Source organism: Pongo abelii, chromosome 1 (assembly GCF_028885655.2).
Source record: "Pongo abelii isolate AG06213 chromosome 1, NHGRI_mPonAbe1-v2.0_pri, whole genome shotgun sequence".
Classification (NCBI taxonomy): Eukaryota; Metazoa; Chordata; class Mammalia; order Primates; family Hominidae; genus Pongo; species Pongo abelii.
In genome coordinates, this window is record NC_071985.2 from 179484627 (window position 1) to 179506119 (window position 21493).

Below are 21493 nucleotides of genomic sequence, written 5' to 3' on the forward strand. Positions count from 1 at the left end.
GAACAGCTGGCAGCGCGGGGCTCCAGCCGGCCGCCGCCTGTCAAACCCTCCGCTCAGCCCCGCGTCGGGCCCCGCCCAGACCCCCAGGGGGGATGCCCCGCCCTCGCGCCGCGATTGGCCTGAGCGGGGCAGCCGCGGCCAGCCAGTGGCTGGAGCGGCTGTTGGGCAGACGCGGGCCCGCCCCCGTCCCCCGGGGAACCGCCCCGCAGGACGCGGCGGCGGCGGCGGCGGCTGCGGCGGCTGCCGGGGCTGCGGCGCCAGTGGAGGCGCGCCGAGCCGGGCGCCCAGCGATCTGCAGCTGCCGCTGCGAGGTGAGAGGGGGCGCGGCCCGCGGCCGAGGGAGGGGCGGGTGCGGGGCCCGAGATCCGAGGCTGGCGTCCCGGCGACGCTCGAACCCCGGCAGCTTGGGGATGGCGCAGAGAGCGCGGAGGGGAACGGAGAGTTTGGGGGCCCCTGATGGAAGGGCTGAGGGAGGCTCCGGCGCGGCCCCCATCGCACGCGCGTGTGGCGAGAGCGTGGGACTGTGTGGTTGTGCGCTGCCGAGCGTCTGACCAGCGGCAGTGTGGGTGGCGTGTCCGTCCCCGGGCGTGCCTTGGCGGGTGTGCGGGTGTGTGGCGGCGGCCGCGTGGGCATTGCCCACTGTGCTGGTTTGCGCGCGCGACGGGCTCGATTCCTCCGCTGCGCATGGGAATGTGGGTGTCCCGGCTGCGCGTGATGGGTTCGCGTCGCAGGATTCAGCGCCCAGCTTGGGACTCCTGTTTTCCCGGTTCGGGTGGTCGCGGGTGAGTCTCTGGGGGTTTCCCCTGGGCCGTTGGGTTCGGGTCCGCAGCTTCTGCGCGCAGCTCGGCCCCGGAGAGTCGACGAAGCGCGCAGCCCGTGACCCACCCGGAGCCGTCTCCGGGGCTTCGCCCGAGCCCTGCTCTGGGAATCCTCGTTGCCGCCGGCTCCGTGTTCCACTGGGGGACGCGGAACAGGCGCCCTACCCGCTCCAGGCCTCAGTTTCACCATTCGTGCAAAGGAGGCTGGTTTCGGTGGAGGCGGATTTGGGTGGGACTTCGCGGTAATGCGCCGCGGCGCGGGGGCCTGGGGTCCTCCCCACACCAGGGAAGGGCGAACCTCTTCTGAGCGAGGGGGCTTTTGCGTGGAATCAGGTAGGTTTGACCTCTGATTGGGCTAGGTGTGGTGGCGCTAACCTATGTTAAAGACGCGGAATCCACCGAAGGGGCAGTGACCTGCTCAAACTCGGCCCCGGGACAAGACGGGGGCCGCTCTCCGCATTCTAACTCGCTGTGCTGTCTCCCCTCCCCAGGAGCCCGGCGCGACCCCCAGCCGTGCGCCCCGCCCCGGCGCCATGCATTGCGAGGTGGCTGAGGCACACTCGGACAAGAGGCCTAAGGAGGCCCCTGGTGCGCCCGGCCCCGGCCCCGCCAGCCTCGGTGCGCACATGGCCTTCAGGGTCACCGTGAGTGGTGGCGGCTGCGGAGACAGGGGCCCGCGGGACCTGCTAGCCCGGCCGCCTGCGCCGCCACCGCGCGCCCACGACCTCCTCCGGCCCCGGAGCCCCCGAGACTACGGTCCATCCAAGGCCGCCGCCGCCGCCGGGAAGGGTGAGTTCGGCCCTGCCAACGTGCCTAGCGGCTCCTGTGGAGATTCGGGCTGCCCGGCGTCGCCACCGCGTGCTCGGGAGAGCTTGGTGGAACTTTCTTCGGAGTTCCTCAGTTTCTCTCTTATTGTTTGGGACTAGCTTGTCAGTCTGAAAGTATGCCTGCTTTGCGAAGCATCTAATTTAAACTCAATTAGCCCCGTTTGGGGAAATGTGTTTATAGAAAGCTCTCAGCCTACATAATTTTGCTTCTGTATGTTTCTGATAAAGCTTGCATAGAAACTTGTCAAACTTTTATTGTATATGAGGGCGAATAGCAACGCATATATTGGTATCTGTTTCTGAGCAGCTCAAGGCATAGTTTGAAGTATTTCAATCTCCTTAACTAACAAAACTCAGAGGCCTTTAGCAAGACCCCTCTCCTTTTGGGACCTCAGTTTCCCCATCTGTCAAGTGAGGAATTAATTAAACCAGATGATTTCTGGATTCCTGATGGAAAATTTCCTGCATCAGCAATCCAGCCTGGTCACATCCTCACTTAAACATGGCTTTTCTGTACTTGGTGCTTCGGCAGCCTAGTCTTGGGTCACAGGCTCCTTGGCAAGTCCCTTCGTCCCCCAGTGAAGCTGGCCACGGGAGGGTGGAGGTCCCAGTATGGCTTATGGGCTCAAAGTCAGAGATGGTGCTGGGATTTTCAGGAACATGCACTTCTCATCACAGTTAATTATTACTGAGTCATTATTTATGAGTTTCGTGCTGACAGATAATTAACTAGGAATTGGAGAAATTGTTAAGATGCTGTATCCTCATCCTCCCCTTTTTTTCCCCCCTTAGGGGAAACCAGGCTTTGGGGTTTGACTATGTCTGCATTTGGAACCTCTTGGTTCTCATTCCAGATGATTCTCAAGGAAGACAAAAACAGTTTGGGTTTTATGATTATAGGCATCACTTCCTAGCATCAGCCCCACAACTCAGAAGAGGTAGGCAGCCTGCTTTTAGGGTTGAGAGCTCCTTGTGGATCAAAAACACCCAACTCCCTGGTTCAGGGATTAGTAAAATGAAATAAACATAAGTAGTTTTTTTCTTTTTTGAAGAAAACACTCTTGACTTTGTAAGAGAGAACTATTTCTCATCTCCTTGTTTTAGATGCCAGCCTCTTTTTCAAGGGATAGAGATAATATTTTAGAAGGACAGATACAGTGGGGAGGGGCGGGAAATGCCTGCTGAGTGTTATTGCTGGAATACACACATATGAGGTCTCTTTTACCAGAGAGGAGCGCTGCACAGCGAGACATGAGTAATGTTTGCTGCTGGGAGCTCCCTGGCTTGCCCCGCTCCATACACAATCCTCCCTTAAATAGATACCCTCCTGCAACGTTCTGTGTTTAAAAAATCATGGCTGTCCTCTGAAGATCGAGTTCTCTGCAGACCTAGCAAACAGCTCTCCCGAACATAATCTTTGTTCCACTCTATGGTGAGACCTTTCATCTGGGGGCTTTGTGTACGATCTTCCTACTTCCATTCCCCCTAACCCTAGTTATTTTTATGCACACCCCCAAACATGTCCAAAATAAAAGATCTTTAAGTCAGGATTCCATTTGGAAAGGGCAGAGGAGAATAAAGGGATGGGAGGAAGAGCCTCTTTCTATGTACCTTAAGCTGGTCTCTCTGGTGAAGCTTTTTTCCAAGAGGTTTCACAACTTCATAGCCTCGCAGTGAGGCTGGTGTGGTGGGATGTATCCCACTCATTTGAAGGGTGAGGAAACTGAGGCCTGAAGGTGGGAAAGTGTTTGGTTTGTGTAGGGCAGGGGTTAGGGAAGCCACAGCTCTGGCCTAACCTGGCCTAGGAAGAAAGGGAAGGCTCAGGGTCCTGGGCTTGGAGAGGTTTCCCTGCTGGCCTCTGTGTTGCTGTAGGCAAGCTTTTCCTCACAGTGCAGCCACCAACTGGCCCGAGACAAAATCAGCTTTCCCCCAGTTCTTCAGCATCCTTAAAAATACTGCAAGGAAACGGCACCTTCTTGCTGCCCGTACTCCCACCAAAATAGTCCCAGACCATGTAACTCTTTGAATATTTGGTGTCTAGCTCCAAGTTCTCAGGCTTATTGGAAACAGACAGAAATACTAATTGAAAAATATGTATTGACTGTGCTGGGAATTGTGAGACCCCACCATCTATGATCTGTGGCACTTGGGGGAAGCGATTTCACTCTTCTGAGCCTTTGGTTCGTTCATTTGTAAATTTACCCTGAGACTTAATTCGCAAGACTGATGAGATCATTAGTGATAAAGAGTGTGCAAGGGCCACCTCAGTGCCTGGTTATTTTTAGGATTACTACTGTAACGTGTTTCACATTCTCAACCTCTGGGTTTTCATTTGCATGAGAGGTAATGATGCCTACCTTGCAGGGTAAATAAAACAAGAGTTGTAAGAATGCCTTATAAGCTAAAAAGGTAGAAGGAGGCACTTTTATTAATTCGTGCAGGGCCCATGCAAGGGTCAGTGACACTTGAGATAAAGGGGACAGAGTGAGAAGGAAGAAAGGTTACCTTTTTAAAATGCTGAATGTGAAGGGTGCTAACTGTGGTGTGCTAGCCAGGGGAGGCTGAGAGGTGCCAAGCTTCGGGTCTTTTGTGGCTACCGCTGCCCAGTGACCGGAGAGAAGACAGTATGGCTCAGCCTGGGGTCAGGTTTCAGATGCTCTGCTGCCTGCCTCAGACAGTCCCTAAGCAGAGGAAGAGAGTGGGTTCTTGAATCTAGTAGTTTATCCATAAATGTTTGGGGCCTGTGTATTTGATCTGGAATCGGGAGGCACTGGGATGGTGTGACGTCATGGACTAACGTTGTCATCATTTACAATAAGAATCATGATCTGTTTATGGCAAAGTCCCGTTTATCCAGATTCCAAACAGCTGGAAAAGCCAAATTGCCAGATGCTGCATTTTTCTTTCCTATTATTAAACACCCAACACTCTGCTTTTAGAAGTCCTGACAAGGAAAGAAGGTAAACATCTGGGCTTTTTGCAGGCGGACAGCTTTGTGGTGATGGCCTGATGACGCTTGTTCTCTGTGCACGGTGCTTTACAGTGTTCAGAGCGTGTTCCCACACATCCTCTTGTCTACCCTCACGCCAGCTGGGCTCTGCCTGCCTTGGGGGCTCTTGTGAGGGAGCAGTTGTAGAAGTCTGTAAAGGGCTGGGCAGATACTGGCTGTTACTAATGTGATTCCCATTTTATAGATGCAGACATTAAGGTTCAGGGATTTGCTGAAAGCTGCAGACAGTAGGTGGCGGTTTCCAAGCTTCCAGCTGCAAATATTTGATTCTGGTTCCACAACTTGTACCTTCTACATGTGTGTGTTGGCGGCCGAGAGCTGGCATTCACACGAAGGCCTTCTGAACGTTCCCAGAGAATTTAAAAATGTCTTTTGCTTTTGGTATTTCTACTGTCTCACATCTTTGGGAATTGGTAACTAGTATCTATGCCATAGTTAGAAAACTTTATAGTTTACCACGTGATTCCATTTGTCCAGAGTTGCTGTTCCCACACCAAACCAGATAATGAGGTCACTATTTAATTTACAGTGACTCACTGGGCCCTTTCACTGTGTACTGAGACTGGATGCATCCTTGCAATAAAAAGGAGGTTGATCAAGACAAATGTGAACCCCGCCGTTATAAAAACAGCCATCATGGCTGTAAATGCCAAAAAGCAGTCAGTCTTGTAACTTGAAAAAAAAAAAAAAAAAAGGAATTGTAGATTGTGTGCATGGACTCGGAGTGGGGGCGGTGGACAGTAAGTCATGATGTTTTGGTGGTACCACCTGGTTGAATTTCTTCATCTGAATAAGAAGCTCCTGTGATGTTCTGGGGAGGCCTTGGAAAGGCTAGCGCATCCCTAATAGAAAGGTATGAGTGACTTTTAAAGCATTTCCCCCCTCCGGCTCCGGTGGGCAATTTGCTTGCATTTCATCCATTTTAAAGTGCTGGTCCTGCGATCCGGAAATAATCAGATCCAAATTTTTTCAGTGCATGAAGTTTCAAATAAGGGGGAGAAAAACCTGCTGGCCAAATGTCAGGCTCAGTGAGACAAAGAGAAACAAGTATGTGTGTGGGTAAAAAATGAGATAGGAACATGTTGCGTCTACAGTCATAAGAGTTATGTATCCGACAAATCATTTATAGACATGTAGCGGAAATATAATTCCCAAAGATTCCCTAAGAATCTCGGGCGGCTAGAATTCCTCTTCCCTTCCTGCCTCTTAAGCTTTCTAGAAGCTAGGACTCTGTGAGCAAAATGGCAAGGGGACCATCACGTGAGATCGTAATTTAATTTAGGCTTAGTTGTTTCTGAGTAGTTTACCTGTAGCGTGCTTAGCTGGACTGAGGTCTGCAGAGCTTCAGAGCTGTGGAATCACATCGATAGTCTATGTTGCTCCGTCTGTGATTTAATAATGTAAATTTCTTTATATGCTATGATTTTTCTTCATCCTTCTTTTTCTGAAAAACAAAAAACAAAAAACAAAATGAACCCCATCTCAGAGTTACTCATCTCCCTGCGTTTCATTTGCGTGAGAAGCTTAGTGAGCCAGCACACTTATTTTTACAGTGCGTTAAAATCCCATTACAGGCATAAGTGCACAATGAATCACTTAAAAAAATATATTCTTATGTTCTTTGTTCTGAATGTTGCATAATTATCATTATTTTCTTCAGTTTTACTTTGTAGAGTTTGGCCAGTATCCTGGAAGAGGGGAGAAACTAAAGTTTGGGACAGGGTTTTCAATCTGTTTTGGATAGGATTAGGGGAAAAAACGACAAACAAATAAACTTTATTGGGAAGTTGACCAGTGACTATCGCTGAGGATAATTTCCCTTCCTTCTCTCAATTGTCTTGGAAAAGAATTCTCTGTTTTCAACACACTATGGTAGTATTTCAGCAACCTCACCTTACATATACGGTTATATTCAAAGTTAAATTATAATGTGTGGTTTGTTAATTTTTTTTAATATAGATTTCAGTTGCAATTACTTTGGACCTAGAGAATTGTGTGGTTTCTTTTGGTAGGGGGTAGTTTATTTTTATATTTAAAGAAACAAAGACATTCAGTTCAAGGGGGAGAAGAAATGAAACAAAGTTTGCAGTGGGCTTTGAAAACTTGGACTGCATTATGTGAAAAGCACAGCTGTAATACCAGGGCCAGGAAAAAAGACCAAACTCCTGAAATATTTGTGCTGCTCGCCTTCACTGTGCTAATGATTCTAGCAGTTTAAAAATGGACTTCTTGTTTATCAACAGCCGCTGCCCAAATTAATAGTTTACAATGAAAAAAAAAAAAAAAAGCTTTCAGCATTGGAAGCAAAGTCCAGGGACTGACAGCTGAGTTACTGAGTAAGGAAAGCAGAAAAGAGGGGGGAAAAGTAGTTTTGTGGCTACTTTGGTCTCCCAAAGCCATATTTATAAGAAACTGAAAGAAAGCAGAAGGCTGGGCTGGGTAGGGGGTGGAGAGAATACAACCCTAACCCAGTGGTCTCAGAGTTGAAAGTCACTTAAAGCATCTGTTTTCTTCTTTTTCCCTTTTTCCCCTTAAACTCCAAAGGATTATTCCTTCAGTAGGTTTCCGGTGGATCGAGGCGGATTGTGTCAGCATTACGAGCTGTGTTTTTAAAGTTAGCATTTGAGTCAGATGCGCTGAGAAGAGACCTTTAGTCCGTTAACTGAATAACACATTTCCTGGATGGCCTGAATTTATTTGGTGGTTATGGTTGGGCCTGCCTGGAGCTAACACATGAGCCATTGTGTAGCATCTTTGCAAGTGGGCCATGCCCTGTGCTTTGAGCCTTGGTTTTCCCATCTGTAAAATGGAGAGCAGTTCAGTTGGATGATCCATTAGTCCCTGCCTGCTGATACTCCAGGATTCCACACTAACTGGGCTGGGAAGGTTTGGAAGGATCTGGGGTGTAGGAAGAGGCCACTTTTGTCTCAGACCAGGTTATACACTTGAACTCTCGACTGCTAAAGATGAACACAGAACGAATGGGGAAGAGGGAGGTCAACTAACCTTTAGTGAGCGGCTGTTCTGTGCCAGGTGAAATGCTTTAGAGACGTGATCACATTTAATTATGCCCAACAGCCCTAGGAGGAAAGGAGGCACTGTTCTAACTTTAAAGATGGGGGGACTGAGGCTTGGAAAGGCAAAGTGATTTGTCCAAGGTTGTGCATGTAGTAAGCAGCAGAGCCTGGAATTTGAACCCAGGTCTGTCTGACAGCAGAGCCAGTACTTTCCTCTGAAAATACACCACTCTCCAGGACCAGCTTCTTAAACCCAGGCGGCTGGGAAGGAGAGGATGTGGCTCTAGAGAGCTGCGCGTCCCCCAAGCCCGAAGGAAGGCAGCAGGAGGCTGCAGGGGGCCCAGACAGCCACATCCCAGAGCACCTCCTTCTCAGTCTCAGCCAACAGGCTGAGGTGCGACTTACAGGGGACACTGCCTCCGTAGGGCACTGCTCCTCTCCCCCTGCAGAACTAGGGAAAGGAGAATGTTCCCAGTGACTCAGGATCCTCAGGAATCTGGGGTCTGGAAAAAGACTCTCTGAGGCCATGGAGGGGGCCCCTAGGAGGGACCGCTTCTCAGAAGCAGTGGCAACTCCCTTCCTGACTGGTTATTGCAGGTAGTAGTCCCTGTCTGAGTCTTTCTTGCCATATGGGGAGATTCCTTGCCAAGGTCCCGGTCGTAGTCTCCCCGCTATGGCTTTGAAAGACATCTGTTGGATGAGAATTCCTCAAGATCCCCACCATGCCTGGTTGTAGAATACGTGCTTCCCCGAGCATGTTGGCTCAGGGATCTATTAAACAATTATTTCTTGTTAAACACTTGGTGGGATGAAGTAGGGCTTGGGAGGGAGAACAGGCTGGGGATCAGAGTGAACTTGAGAGTTTGCTTGTGAGAAATGGGTCTTTTGTGTCAAATGATGAATGAGCTAGATGACCCCCTATGGAAGGTAAAGGTCCCACGGCTGGTTGCATCTGTGGCCTTGCACGTGCGTTCATGAGAATGTGTACATTCTCAGGGAGTCATACTGATTCTGAAGATGGACTTGCAGGAGCCGTTCTGGTCCGAGGCGTTTTTGCCTGCCTACGTGCCGCTGTGTCTGAAGGGGAGTGAATGAAGTACGAGGGATGGCCCTGCCTGCCATACAGCCCAGCCTGTTCCTATTTGTGTCTTTTTAGCAACCAGATTACTCTTTTAGATGTTACCTTTGTTTTTAAATAACAGGTTTGCTAGAAATCAGGCTTTAGCAAGAAACCAGGGAGTACTATAAACCTGACTTGAAAAATACAGATCCCATTTGCTGTTTTAAGCTCTCCAGAGGGCTGGAGATTGGGTTTATTTTGGAACGCTGCTGGACTATATGAATTACTTCTCAGAGGGTTGGGTATTTAATACCTAGTAGACGTTTGTGTAAGAGTTGATGATGTATTTTGCCGACTTTCCAACCCTGTAAATAAATTACACGTGCCGGCAGAGGCTGCCAGGATCCACTGTGTCAATTGGAGCTTAATTTTTATCCTAAACCACTGAATACTTTTGTCCTAGCGAGCAGAGAAAGTTACAGAGTTTTTTGCTCGTCAGTGGGCCCATTCCAAGACGACGATTTAAAGAGCCTGAGAATAGGCCTCCGCAGAGTCACTGATTTTGACACCGTTTTCGGTGGTTAAGTAGCTTCAGCAGTCTCAAGTCCAACCCTCAAGGCAGAGAATGATAATATAATTTTAAGCGTATCGTAAAAATGAAACTCAATCACTTCCACTCCCCAAACCTGTCTCACTCCCCATCTCTCTGGAGAAAACGGCTGTAATTGTGTGTTTAATCTCAAGACTGCCTTTGCATTTTATCTTATTTGAGTGCAAAGCCCAGGTAATATTGTGGCATTTCCAGTGCGAAACAAAATAGGGTTTCTAATTTGGAGACACTATTAAATATTTCATGCTTCAACCAAACTCAATTCTTTTTTCCTATAATAAGTTTAAATATTAATTCTCTGGAATGTCAGATGCCTAAAGCAAGGCATTTAGTGATCTGCAGTTTCAAGTATCTCGAAGAAGGTTTATGAAACAGGATATTTCACTGGGAGGGATGAGTAGTGTGCTTCAGAGATATCTGAATTCAAGGCATCGTCTTCTGATTTATTTTTTAAAGGGAAAAGGTCATAAAATAAGTTGCTTTATGTGCTGATGGATTAAGTGGCTTAGGCTGAAATAACAGCAGGAACTTTACTGTTTTTCCCCTTTATATTTTAACAATGCTTTTTGGGGGAGGAGGGTGGGTCTTTTTCCCGCCTGCTTGTCTCCTCCCTCTGTTCCCCCCCGCCCCCGCCCCAGCCAGATGGCTTTAATTCTAACCAAATCCCACGCTGAGGCCAAATGATTGATCAAACAGTCATTTGTACTTACGGAGCGCTCTTTGTGAGAATATCTCTGTGCTAGGGCTTCTCGCTGGGGCGGGCTCTTCTTCGGGCCTTCAAACGGATGATTTCAAACAGATCGAGCGGCATGGTGAGGAGGGGTCCGCGGGTGGATGCAGAGCAAAAATCCCAGACCTCAAGTCCTTAGAACTTCTCGCTTAAAACCTCTGCGTTACTTCCCATCCCTGACAGCAGGGGTATCCAAATGTACTAAATATAAGGACAAAAATCTTTCCACTGTCCATGTGACAGCATCTATACTTTTAGTATCTCTTGAAGCAGAATATACCTAATGAGGTTTAGGTAACTGCTAATTTCAAGAGCTCTTTTAAGTAGATATGTACTTTATCCATCACGACAGCATCTACACACATCTGTAGAGACATCAGTTTGTCCTACAGATAGTTCTTGGTACATGCTTTAAAGATCTGTGAAATTATACTTGGCATGTAGATTGACAGCCAGCTGGCCAATGGAAAAAATCTGAGCCCTTCAATCTGGCATTCAAGGCCTTTGTGCCAGGCCAGTTCCATCTCTTGCTGATGTCTGCTCGTGGCAGCAGACTTATCCTTATGCAGCCTCAGACCTGGAATTTACTCTTTACCTGTCCTTCTTTTCTTATAATCTGTGGGCTTCTTTTTATTCATCTTTGTGCTTCCATAAATCATTTTTGGAACAAGTGGGAAAATAGATAATATTCAAAGATTCATCTTTGTATTCTTGTGTCCAGCACAAATTCTGGCATGAAGTTTGTATTTAAGAAGTGTATAGGGTGCTGATTGAGGGCATGGGTGTGGAACCAGGCCACTAGGTTCGAATCCTGGCTCTGTGTACTAACTTGGGGACCTTGGCAAGTTAGGGAGGTTTTTGGGTCTCCATTTTTTTATCTGTGACATGAGGATAATAATAGTAATGATCTCCAAAGGCTGTTGTAAGGGTGCAATGTGTTAACACATGTATAAGTGCTTAAAAAACAGACTGGCACATGGTAAATGCTCAATTAATCTTGGGATTATAATAATTATTATTGTTAGGACTACCATGTAAATGGTAAACAGAACCTCTAGGAAGGGCTTTCCCTCCCTTCCATTCCACCAGATTGACCCTACTGATTCTTTAAGACCCATCTCAAATGCCACCTCCTCTTCAAAGTCTTCCCTTTCTTAGTACCCTTCTTTTTGCCATAGCCCTGCTCATACTCTATGGCAATTTCCTATTTACTTATGCGTCCTTGAAGACAGGGGCAGAGTGTCATTATCCTTGAACCCCGTATGGCCAGTACAGGGCTGGCTCCAAGTGAGTGTCCAGGAAGTTTGGGAATGAAGTACAGCCCAGTCTCAAGAAGCCTGTAGCCTGTAAAGGAGGAGCTGTGTTTGATGTTCTTGTTTTTCCTGCAAGGTTGAACATATGGTAAGCTCTCAACACATGTGAGATGCCAGTAAATTCTTTTTTTTTCTTGCCCTGTCTTATGGTGCTGAGATGCCAGTAAATGCTACATGAGTTCTCACATGCAGATACCATCATGTTCTTTTTCCAACACTGTCTTGGGGCTCTTCAAAATAAGGTCTGCCCCTTGATTGCTAGTGACCCTGAGGGAGTCTCCTCACCCAGCTGGGCCTCCCTCTCCCCTCCCTCTGGGAAGGGTTGGCTTCAGGGCTTGCAGGCTCTTTGGTTGCAAGCCTTTGGAGCTGCCAGGCCAGGGGCCAGGTGGAGGAGCTTGGGGCCTGACGACTGTCCTGCAGTGACTGGCCATTCATTGGCCTCTTGGCCAGGATTGGTGCTTTTTGTCACATGCTCATCCTCCCTTTTAGACAAAGACCCAAGTACTGTGACATGCGTCTCATCTTGTGGCTTAAAGAGCAGCTACGAGTGGTTGCTACACGTCTCACCCAGATTTCTCTAAGATGAAGAGGAACCCTAGACCAAATGTTGGAATTGAGAGCTGGGAGCCAGAGGATGGTAGCTCTTGGTGACCCTGCTGGGGTGGTGATTAGTGTCCACACCCAAGATCTCCACTCCAGGACAGGCTTAGAGCCCCTGGGGGATGTATTGGGCTCATGGCCCTTCTCTGGACACCATTTTGGGCTTTGTAAACTGTAAAGCTTTCCAGAAATCATATTATTCATTCAAGCCCCCTTTGGGTAGATGGGAAGACTAAGGTTCAGAGAGGCCATGTTACTTATGCAAAGGTGGCCACATGGCTTTTAGAGTCAGAACTGAGTTTGGATCCTGACTACATCACCTGCTAGGCCTTAGGCAAGTTCGTTGAACTCTGAGCCTCAGTCTTCCTCATTCAAAAAGTGGAGATAGTTCCTGTCTCATGGGTTGCTAGGGGGATTAAGAGGAGTGTCTGTGGAACACATAGCCCCGGGGGTAGTGCACAGCAGATGTGTCCCAGAGATGAGCTGTGGTTGTTGGTCTTTGTGAGTGGAGAGCTGGGCTAGGTCCTAGGCCTGACTCTGTCTGATGTTGTTTCTCCTCTGCACTATAGTACTTTATTCCCAGACTCTGCTTTTTAATTCTTTTTTTGGTGTAATTACAAGAATAAGGACTTTGGGGTCAAACTGAGGCTTGAGCTGCAGAGATGGAGGATGCAGGTCTGGCTGGTGGGCATGGTGGTTTCCCCTAGGGCTGGGGGAGGTTGGGGAGGGAGGAGGGTGTGGGCTGCCTCGGTGCATCTCTCTGACAGGTCCTGTCCCTGGGTCAGTCCAAGATGCTTGCTCAACCTGTGGTGTCCAGTAGGATGAGGGTTGTCTGTGGAGTGGATGTGGAGGCACACCCCCACCTCTTCCCTGGTTTATTGGGCTGGGAGTTGCTGTCAGACTCCAATATCCAGAGGAATTACCTTGATTCTTCCTCTTAAAACCTAAGATGCCCGGACTACCCTGTTCCCCACATCCCCATGCCTGCCTGGCCCTGCAGTAATGTAGTGGCTTCCATCTGTTGAGTCTTGCTGTGAGTAGACATCCCATGAGGCCATTTAATTCTTTCTACATTCGCTCCTTGTGCAGTGGGTGTTAGCATCCTTATTTTGCAGATGAGAAAGCTCAGGCCTGGAGAAGCTACATGATGTGCCCGGAGTTCTAGAGCTGGTAGGTGTTAGCTGCCAGCCCACCCACCCCTTCTCCACACCTTGCCACCTATTGGACCTTCCATCAAGGCCTTGGGTCCAATGTTACCCACTCATCACAGTCAAAAAGCTTCCTCCTCCAGCCAGAATTAACCTGTCCCTCCTTCATTGTCTGACTGCTGTTTGTCATTTATCTCTCATGAGTCAGGTGTTCCAGATGCTTGCGTTCATTTTTCCCTTCCCCATGAAACTGTGGGCTTCTTGGAAGCAGCGTATGTCATGGACGCATCTCTGACTTGCTGATAGAGGATGGAGCAAAGAATAGAAAGAACACAGGACCCTGACAGGATGAATCTGCCCCTCTCCAGTCAAGGCGGGGCTTCTTGGGAAGTTCTTGAAGCAGATTTTCAGTACAGCAACTCAGATTGGCTCTCAATTTTTGAGCCTCAGTTCCCCATTTTAAAATGTGAGAATGAACCCTGTCTGGCCAATTGTTAGGGGCAGATGGGATGAAGTATGTAGAGTTAGCCTGAAAACTGGAATGGCTGTACCTGTGTTTGGCTGGTGGTTGGTTGGCTCATCCATATTTATCCGATGCCCGCTGGGCTCCCAGTGTTGGGTTCTGCCCTAGGACACCATGGAGAACCAACAGATGGAGCCCTTGCCTCCTCAGAGCTCGCAGCCTGAAGGGTGGGTGTTTGCAGGTTCCCCCTTCAGGCTGGCCGGGTTTCCAGGCCTCTGTGAGGCATCAGCACCTTATCATTTGCTGTCTGTCCCAGGCAGACTTCAGTTCTCCAGCCAGTCTCAGCCTCATGACCTCAGACAATCTCATCGAGCCTTGGTCTGCTGAGTTATAGAATGGAAATAGGTGCTCACTCCCCTGGCTAGGGTAGCGTGAGAATCAGTGAGGTAGGGTGGAAAAGGGCTCTCTTGGTGGCTAACAATTGGGAACTCTGAGGACAGGGCAGAACTTGAGTTTGCAGACCAGCCCTCTACAGGACACTGGTGGACACAGAGTGTTAAATCCTGGGCTTGAAGACTGCTTCGGGCAGCCCTTTTCTTGCACCTGTTGCCGATTCTGGTGGCTTAAGCTTTCTTCTTGGAGTGAATACCTACTCATTGTCTCAGGCAATACAGGCCAACAGCTTTCCTCTTTCAGCAAGTCTGCAGGGTGTCTCCTGTCCCAGCCTCATACCTCTCCCTCCCCACTCTTCCCGTTCCCGCTCTCTCCATGGCTCTGGCTGCTGTGCACTCAGAATACTGAAGAGCTGTTTGCTGGGGTGGAGACAACTAAATTCCCATTGCTTGATGTTGGCTGAGCAGCTGGCACTGTTGGGGACTCGCCTCCTATTCCTCTTCCTCCTCCTCATTTTTTTTTCCCATTATCCTGCAGTGATCAGTTGAGCACTGTTAGGCACTGGACCAATCATCTTTTTAAAAATGAATCATCTTAACAGCCATGCACCTGTAGTCCCAGCTACTGGTGAGGCTGAGGCAGGAGGATTGCTTGAAGCCAGGAGTTCAAGACCAGCCTGGGTAACATAGTGATACTCTGTCTCTACTTTTAAAATTTAAAAATTAGCTGGATTGGTGGTGTTCACCTGTAGTCTCAGCTACTAGGGAGGCTGAGGGGGAGGATCACTTGAGCCCAGGAGTTCAAGGATGCAGTGAACTGTAATCAAGCCACTGTACTCCAGCCTGGGTGACAGAGCAAGACCCTATCTCTAAAAATAAAATCAAAGATCATCTTGTTTAATCTTAAAACTACCTTGTGATGTTTGCTTTTCCACAAGAACACTATGGCTATTTAGATGAATTACAATTAAATAAAATTAAAAATTTAGTTTTCCAGTCATACTAGCTACATTTCAAGTGCTCAGTAGACACATGGCTAGCTAGTAGCTACCATATTGGAAAGTGCAAATATAGAGCATTTCCTCCATCACAGAAAGTTCTGTTGGACAGCGTTAGTCTAAAATGTCATTCTTTAATGTATTCATTTGTTCCTCACCTGTTTCCTGACACTCTTGTCACATGCTAAAGTCTCTAGTATCCTTGGCCTCTACCTTGGGGAGCATTCAGTTGAGAGGGTGGGCAGATGGCCATAGAAGTGTTGAGATGGGGCTGGCATGCTGGCTACCAGGCCTGCCTCCTGTTGGAGATACACATGTGAGTCCTAGGATCTGTCCTATTCTCAAAGTGTTCTTCAGACAGCACTGACAAGAGAGATCAGGGCAGTCTTCCATGAGAGGTGGCATTTGAGTGGCCAGACCTGGTGGGTGGCTTCTGCTGGTTCCTTAGCGGGTAGCCCAGAGCCAGCTCATCCCAGGAACTGGAAACATGCTGACAGTGCCCTGAGCAGCAGCTTAAATGGGAATGGCAGAATATTGATTTATTCTTGTAGGTTCCTGAATTTTAACAAATTACTGAATTTTTACTCCTAGTCCTTCTTTGGGAAGTGGCTGACCCTTTAAAGGTAATTTAATTTAATACTCTTTATTTTTTCCACTCATGTAAGTACTATATACTTTCTGTAGAAGCTTTGGAAACTAGAGAAACACGGAAAGATGGAAATAATACTTGCTCAGAATCTCACCCCCAGTAATGACTACTATTTACATTTTGGTAGGTTTCTTTTCAGCCTTTTTTCTATGCTTGTCTGTGTATTAATATAGTTTTATATCATTGAGATCATTCTGAATATAGTCTTATTACTTAAATTTAATTTAAGGCCAGGCGCGGTGGCTCACCCTGTAATTCCAGCACTATGGGAGGCCAAGGCAGGCGGATCACCTGAGGTCAGGAGTTCGAGACCAGCCTGGCCAACATGGCGAACACTGTCTCTACCAAAAATAGAAAAATTAGATGAGCGTAGTGGCACGCACTGGTAATCCCAGCTACTCGGGAGGCTGAGGCAGGAGAATCGCGTGAAGAACATGGGAGGCGGAGGTTGTAGTGAGCTGAGATCAAGCCGCTGCACTCCAGCTTGGGTGACAGAGTGAGACTCCATCTCAAAAAAAAAAAAAAATAGTAAATAAATAAATAATAAACTTAACATTGAACATAATAAACCTTTTCTATGTTATTAACATTCTTTGTAAAGATTCAGAAACTTTTTTTTTTTTTTTGAGACAGAGGCTTACTCTGTCACCCAGGCTGGAGTGCAGTGTCACGATCTTGGCTCACTGTAGCCTCCGCCTCCCGGGTTCAAGTGATTCTCCCACCTCAGCCTCCCGAGTAGCTGGGATTACAGGCACGCACCACCATGCCCAGCTAATTTTTGTATTTTGAGTAGAGATGGGGTTTCACCATGTTGGCCAGGCTGGTCTTGAACTCCTGACCTCAGGTGATCCACTCACCTCGGCCTCCCAAATTGTTAGGATTACAGGCGTGAGCCACTGCACCTGGTCTACTCTTTTTTTTTTTTTTTTTTTTTTGAGATGGGGTCTCACTGTCGCCCAGGGTGGAGTGCAGTGGCCCAATCACAGCTCACTGTAGCCTCCACCTCCCCGGGCTCAGGTGATTTCCCGCCTCAGCCTTCCAGTAGCTGGGACTGCAGGCACACACCACCACTTCTGGCTAGTTTTTTTGTAGAGACAGGGTTTTACCATGTTGCCCAGGCTGGTCTTGAATTCCTGGGTTCAAGAAATACTCCCACCTCAGCTTCCCAAAGTGTTGGGATTATAGGATTGAGTCACCACACCTGGCCTGCATATTATGTTTTATTAAATTTGTTGAAGGATTTTGAATAGGTGATACATTAAAATGGTCCAAAATTTGGAAGGCCCAAAAAGGGTCTTTAGAGAGAGCCTTCCTCTTCTCTCTTTTGTCTGGCCTCTCAGAGATAGTTTATGTGAATACAGACAAATATGTATACATATTACTTGCATGTACATAATAGTTCAGAATTTTCAGCTTTCCCCCAGTAAAGCTAATGCTGCAGTGAATATCTTTATGTAGTAATCTTCATTTGCGTTTCTGATTATTTTTGTAGGATAGATTCCCAGAAGTGGAAATTACTAGGCTACAGGGTAGTAACATTTAACACATATTACCACATAGCTCTTTGGGAAGGGTACACTGATTTTCACAACTGCAGGCATTGCTGTCTCAGGGAACTGTACCTTTACCAGTGTTTCAACATTTTCCTAATTTGAAGATGGAATTGACATCTGGTTTCATTATACGTTTGTTTGATTATTAGTATAGTCAAACAGGTATTGTGTGTTGATTCAGAGTTCTTATCTTCTCTTTTGCAAATTGCTGTTTATATTGGGCATCTGAATATTTTACTTACAAAATTTAAGAATTGGCATTTTTAAAGTACTGTCATTAAGGATGTTAATGCCTTTATCATATTTGTTACTAATATTTTAATGAGTCTGCTGTCTTAATAAGTTTTTTATGATGATTTTGAAATAAAAAATTGAATTTTATGTCATATTTCCAAAAGTTTCTTTTGTTTTTTCCTTCATTGCTTTTTGTCGTTCACCACGTCCCATCGTTTGTTATTATTACTATTTGTGGGAGCTTATTTTATTAACATTCTAAAAATAAACTTCTATTTTTAGCAAAATAATGCCAAACATAGTTTTTAAAATCACCTAATAAAATAAGGCTTTAGAGAGAGCCCCTCCTCCACTGTTGCACTCTGGAGAGGCAGCTGCGTTCGGCCAGGGCTGCTGTGGTTCCCACCTCCAGGGGGCACCAGGTGTGTGGACCTGGGTAGCACAACAGCCCTGCCTTCAACTCAGTCATTTTTTTTTTTTTTTTTTTTTGTCATTTTCGTCGTACATCTCAGTTACAAAAATAAAAACAGTGGAAGCTAAACTTTATGTGTCGTTTACGGTCCAGGCTTGCTTCAGGTGCCTTACAAATATAATTCCTTTCATTCTCCCAGCAGCCCTAGGAAGGAGTTACTGTTACTCTCCCTGATTTGCAGATGAAGAAATATATGTGGAGGAGGAAAGGAACTAGTCCAGGGTTACACAGCTAGTGAGTGGTGGAGCCGGGATTAGGCCACCCTAAATAAGATTTCTGCTCCTGTTCCTGGATCAAGTATACTTACTGTCTACTGGCTTCCTATTATGATAGATGAGGATTTAGTTCTCTTTTTTTTTTCCTTTCAGTCATTCAATAAATGATTTTTATTTATTTTATAAAAAATTTATAAATAAAAATGTATTTTATAAAAAAGTGATTTTTGTGTTTTCCTTTTAGTCATTTAATATATTTTTACTGAGTACCTACTGTGTGCCAGAAAGTTTTTTTTTTGAGATGGGGTCTTGTTCTGTCACCCAGGCTGGAGTGCAGTGGCATGATCTCGGCTCACCGCAGCCTGGACCTTCCGGGCTCAAGTAATCCTCCCACCTCAGCCTCTAGAGTAGCTGGGACTGCAGACTCGGGCTACCATGCCCAGATAATGTTGTATGTTTTGTAGCAGTGGAGTTTCACTGTGTTGCCTGGGCTCAGAAACTAGTTTATTTCTTTTTTAAAATTGATACATAATAGTTGTACATATTTTTGGAGCACGCGTGGTATTTTGATACATGCATACAATGTGTAATGATTGAATTGGGGCAATTGGGACATCTATCACCCCAAACATTCACCCCCTTTTTATGTTGGGAACATTCCAGTTCCTCTCTTCCAGCTATTTTGTACTATTTAAGTGTAGTCACCTTACTGTCCTACCAAATGCTAGATCTTATTCTTCTGCCTATTTTTGTACCCATTAACCAACTTCTCTTCTTTTTTTCCTCCCCTCACCCTTTCTAGCCTCTGGTAACTGCCATTCTCCCCTCTACCTCCATGAGAACAATGTTTTTAGCTCTCACATATGAGTTTGAGGAACATACGATATTTTTCTTTCTGTGTCTGGCTTGTTTCACTTAACACAGTTCCATCCATGTTGATGCAGATGACAGGATTTCATTATTCTTAAGGGCTGAATAATATTCTATAGTGTATTTGTACCACATTTTCTCTATCCATTTGTCTATTGATGGACACTTAGGTTGATTCCTTCTTGGCTATTGAGAATAGTGCTGTAATAAACATGGAGATGGTATCCTTTTACTATTATTATTATTATTATTGTTTTTGATACAGAGTCTTGCTCTGTTGCCCAGGCTGGAGTGCAGTGGCATGATCTTGGCTCATTGCAACCTCTGGTTCCTGGATTCAAGCAATTCTCCTGCCTCAGACTCCTGAGTAGCTGGGATTATAGGCACGTGCCACCACGCCCAGCTAATTTTTGTATTTTTATTAGATACGGGGTTTCACCATGTTGTCCAGGCTAGTCTCGAACTCCTGACCTCAGGTGATCCACCTGCCCCAGCCTCCCAAAGTGCTGGGATTACAGGCATGAGCCAGTGTGCCTGGTCTCAGATATCCCTTTGATATACTGATTTCCTTTCTTCTAGATGTATGCACAGCAGTGGGATTGCTGGATCATAGAGTAGCTCTAATTTTAATTTTTTGAGGAACTTTTATACTGTTTTCCATAATGTCTGTCCTACATTCCCACCAACATTGTCTGAGCATCCCCCTTTCTCCACAGAGGATTTAGTTTTCTTCAACTCCCACTCCACCCGCATCTTGCTCACTCGCACTACCCCTCCCTCCTTCCTCCTGCCCCAGTTGCATCACAATTCTTCGGGTAAAGTGGTGCACCACTAGGACTACATGTAACGGGGTATTAATGTAGGCATTGTGGGTCTGGCTGAGTCCTAAGACAGTGGATCTTAACAGTAGGCATTGGCCACTACATTCCAAAGCAGGACTTCAGGTGTGTAAACTCTGATTTTGAGATCCTTACCTGGCATACGCTTTGAGGATATGGAAGGGTTGAGGTGGAAGAGCCCACAGAGAGGATTTCTTCAGAGAGAATTGTTGAGAAGCTGACGTTTTCTTCCCCCCATGCCAGGTGGGCAGGGAGGGAATGCTTTTTCCTTACTTCAACTCAAGAGAGAAGGGCTCTAAGAGGATCCCTCAGAGAACTGGGCACAGCCCTGGAAGCTGAGCAGTGAGTGCATTTGATCCATGCCTGGAAGTACGGAACACGAAAGACTGTGGTTGGAGCCCCTGCTTCGTGGCAGAATGAGGAGAGGCGGCTGCATTGTTTCTGCCAACGATGGGGCAGAGGCTGTGTTCAAGGGATCTGGGCAGTGGTCATTTTCAAACTGATCCTGCCCAAGAGAGCTTCTTGCCAGGTAGAGGTGAGAGGCTGGAAGTGTCCCACGGGATGCATGAGGGTGCCTGCCAACCGGGGGAGTCCCTAGGACCCCACAGAAGTGGCCCACGGTAACACAGTGGGCACTAAGCATCCAGGTCCAAAGAGCTCCAGTGGACAGAGTCAGGGGTCTGAGACACTGACCCTGCAGGCCTGAGGGGAGGGGAGAAGTTTGATTATATATAAAAGTCAGACTTGACATGATTAATCTGGACAGGACATCTTAATTACTAAGATGAGACTGTTCTTGGGACTAAAAAGAGTCTCGGCGATTGTTTATGATCTAGGAATGATCTTCAGAGTTAAGGGAACTTCCAGACTTCCACAGGCTTTCTAGGAGTAGGGAGTGGGGATGGGGAACAAGTCTGCAGATGGAGTTTTAGAAAGGACAGTGTCAGTGGTGTGGGCTGGGGATGGTAAAGCTGTTTCTGTAGCACCCTCTTGAGTCTACTTTTTCAGCATGGTGGTTATGTTTGGAACAGGATGTCAAATCAAGTCATGCACCATCAGAACTTTTCCCTTGTAGTACACTTTTTTGTTTTCCTGAGGTTACACATGACCTCTTTTTTCATTTGCTTAGTTTTATATTTTATATTTTATATGGGGCTGTTACCATTCCCCCCCCTTGCCGCCATACTCCATCAGTCTGTCAAATTCCTGTGAATCATACTTTCCTGAGTGTTCAAATGCATCGGATTCCCTCAGTTCCATCTCTCCAGCACTGCAGACTGGTTTAGAGGGGTGCATCCACACCCTGCTGACCTCCCGAGGCTTCTCTTCAAAACTCTCCTGTGCCCCCTGGATTCTGGTTTACTATATATCACAAACTGACTGATTTAGGCAGAGAAGAGATTTTATTAAAACGATGCTGAGTGGCTCTCAGAATTTTCTATAAGACTAGAACCAGGCTCGGAAAACCGTATAGCCAAGAACCTTATCCCAAATCCCACCACAGGGCTGTCCAGTGAAAATGCCACTGGGCCCCAGTGCACAGCTTGCATTGCTGCTATAGTGGGGGCTGTAGCTGACTTCTCTGTTGTCACCTGTTCCAGAGTGGACCTGAGCCATCTCTCTGGAATCACGGTCTGGGGTGGATGCTTCGCATGGGCAGAGCCTAGGTCGTGTG

At 47.0% G+C, this 21493-nt stretch overlaps 1 protein-coding gene across 3 annotated transcripts in view; it reads left to right on the forward strand.

The window, feature by feature from the left end:
* Positions 1–226: 226 nt before the first annotated feature.
* Positions 227–21493, forward strand: part of GLIS1 (GLIS family zinc finger 1) — a 250425-nt gene continuing 229158 nt past the window's right edge. For 2 of the 3 annotated variants that reach the window (XM_063712355.1, XM_063712356.1), the window contains exons 1-2: positions 230–311; positions 1310–1607. In XM_063712355.1, the coding sequence (XP_063568425.1) occupies positions 1352–1607 (256 nt within the window). In that variant the 5' untranslated portion in view covers positions 230–311; positions 1310–1351. Of the gene's footprint in view, positions 312–1309; positions 1608–21493 lie in introns of all 3 variants that reach the window. The other variant, XM_024256330.3, reaches the window with a different exon arrangement.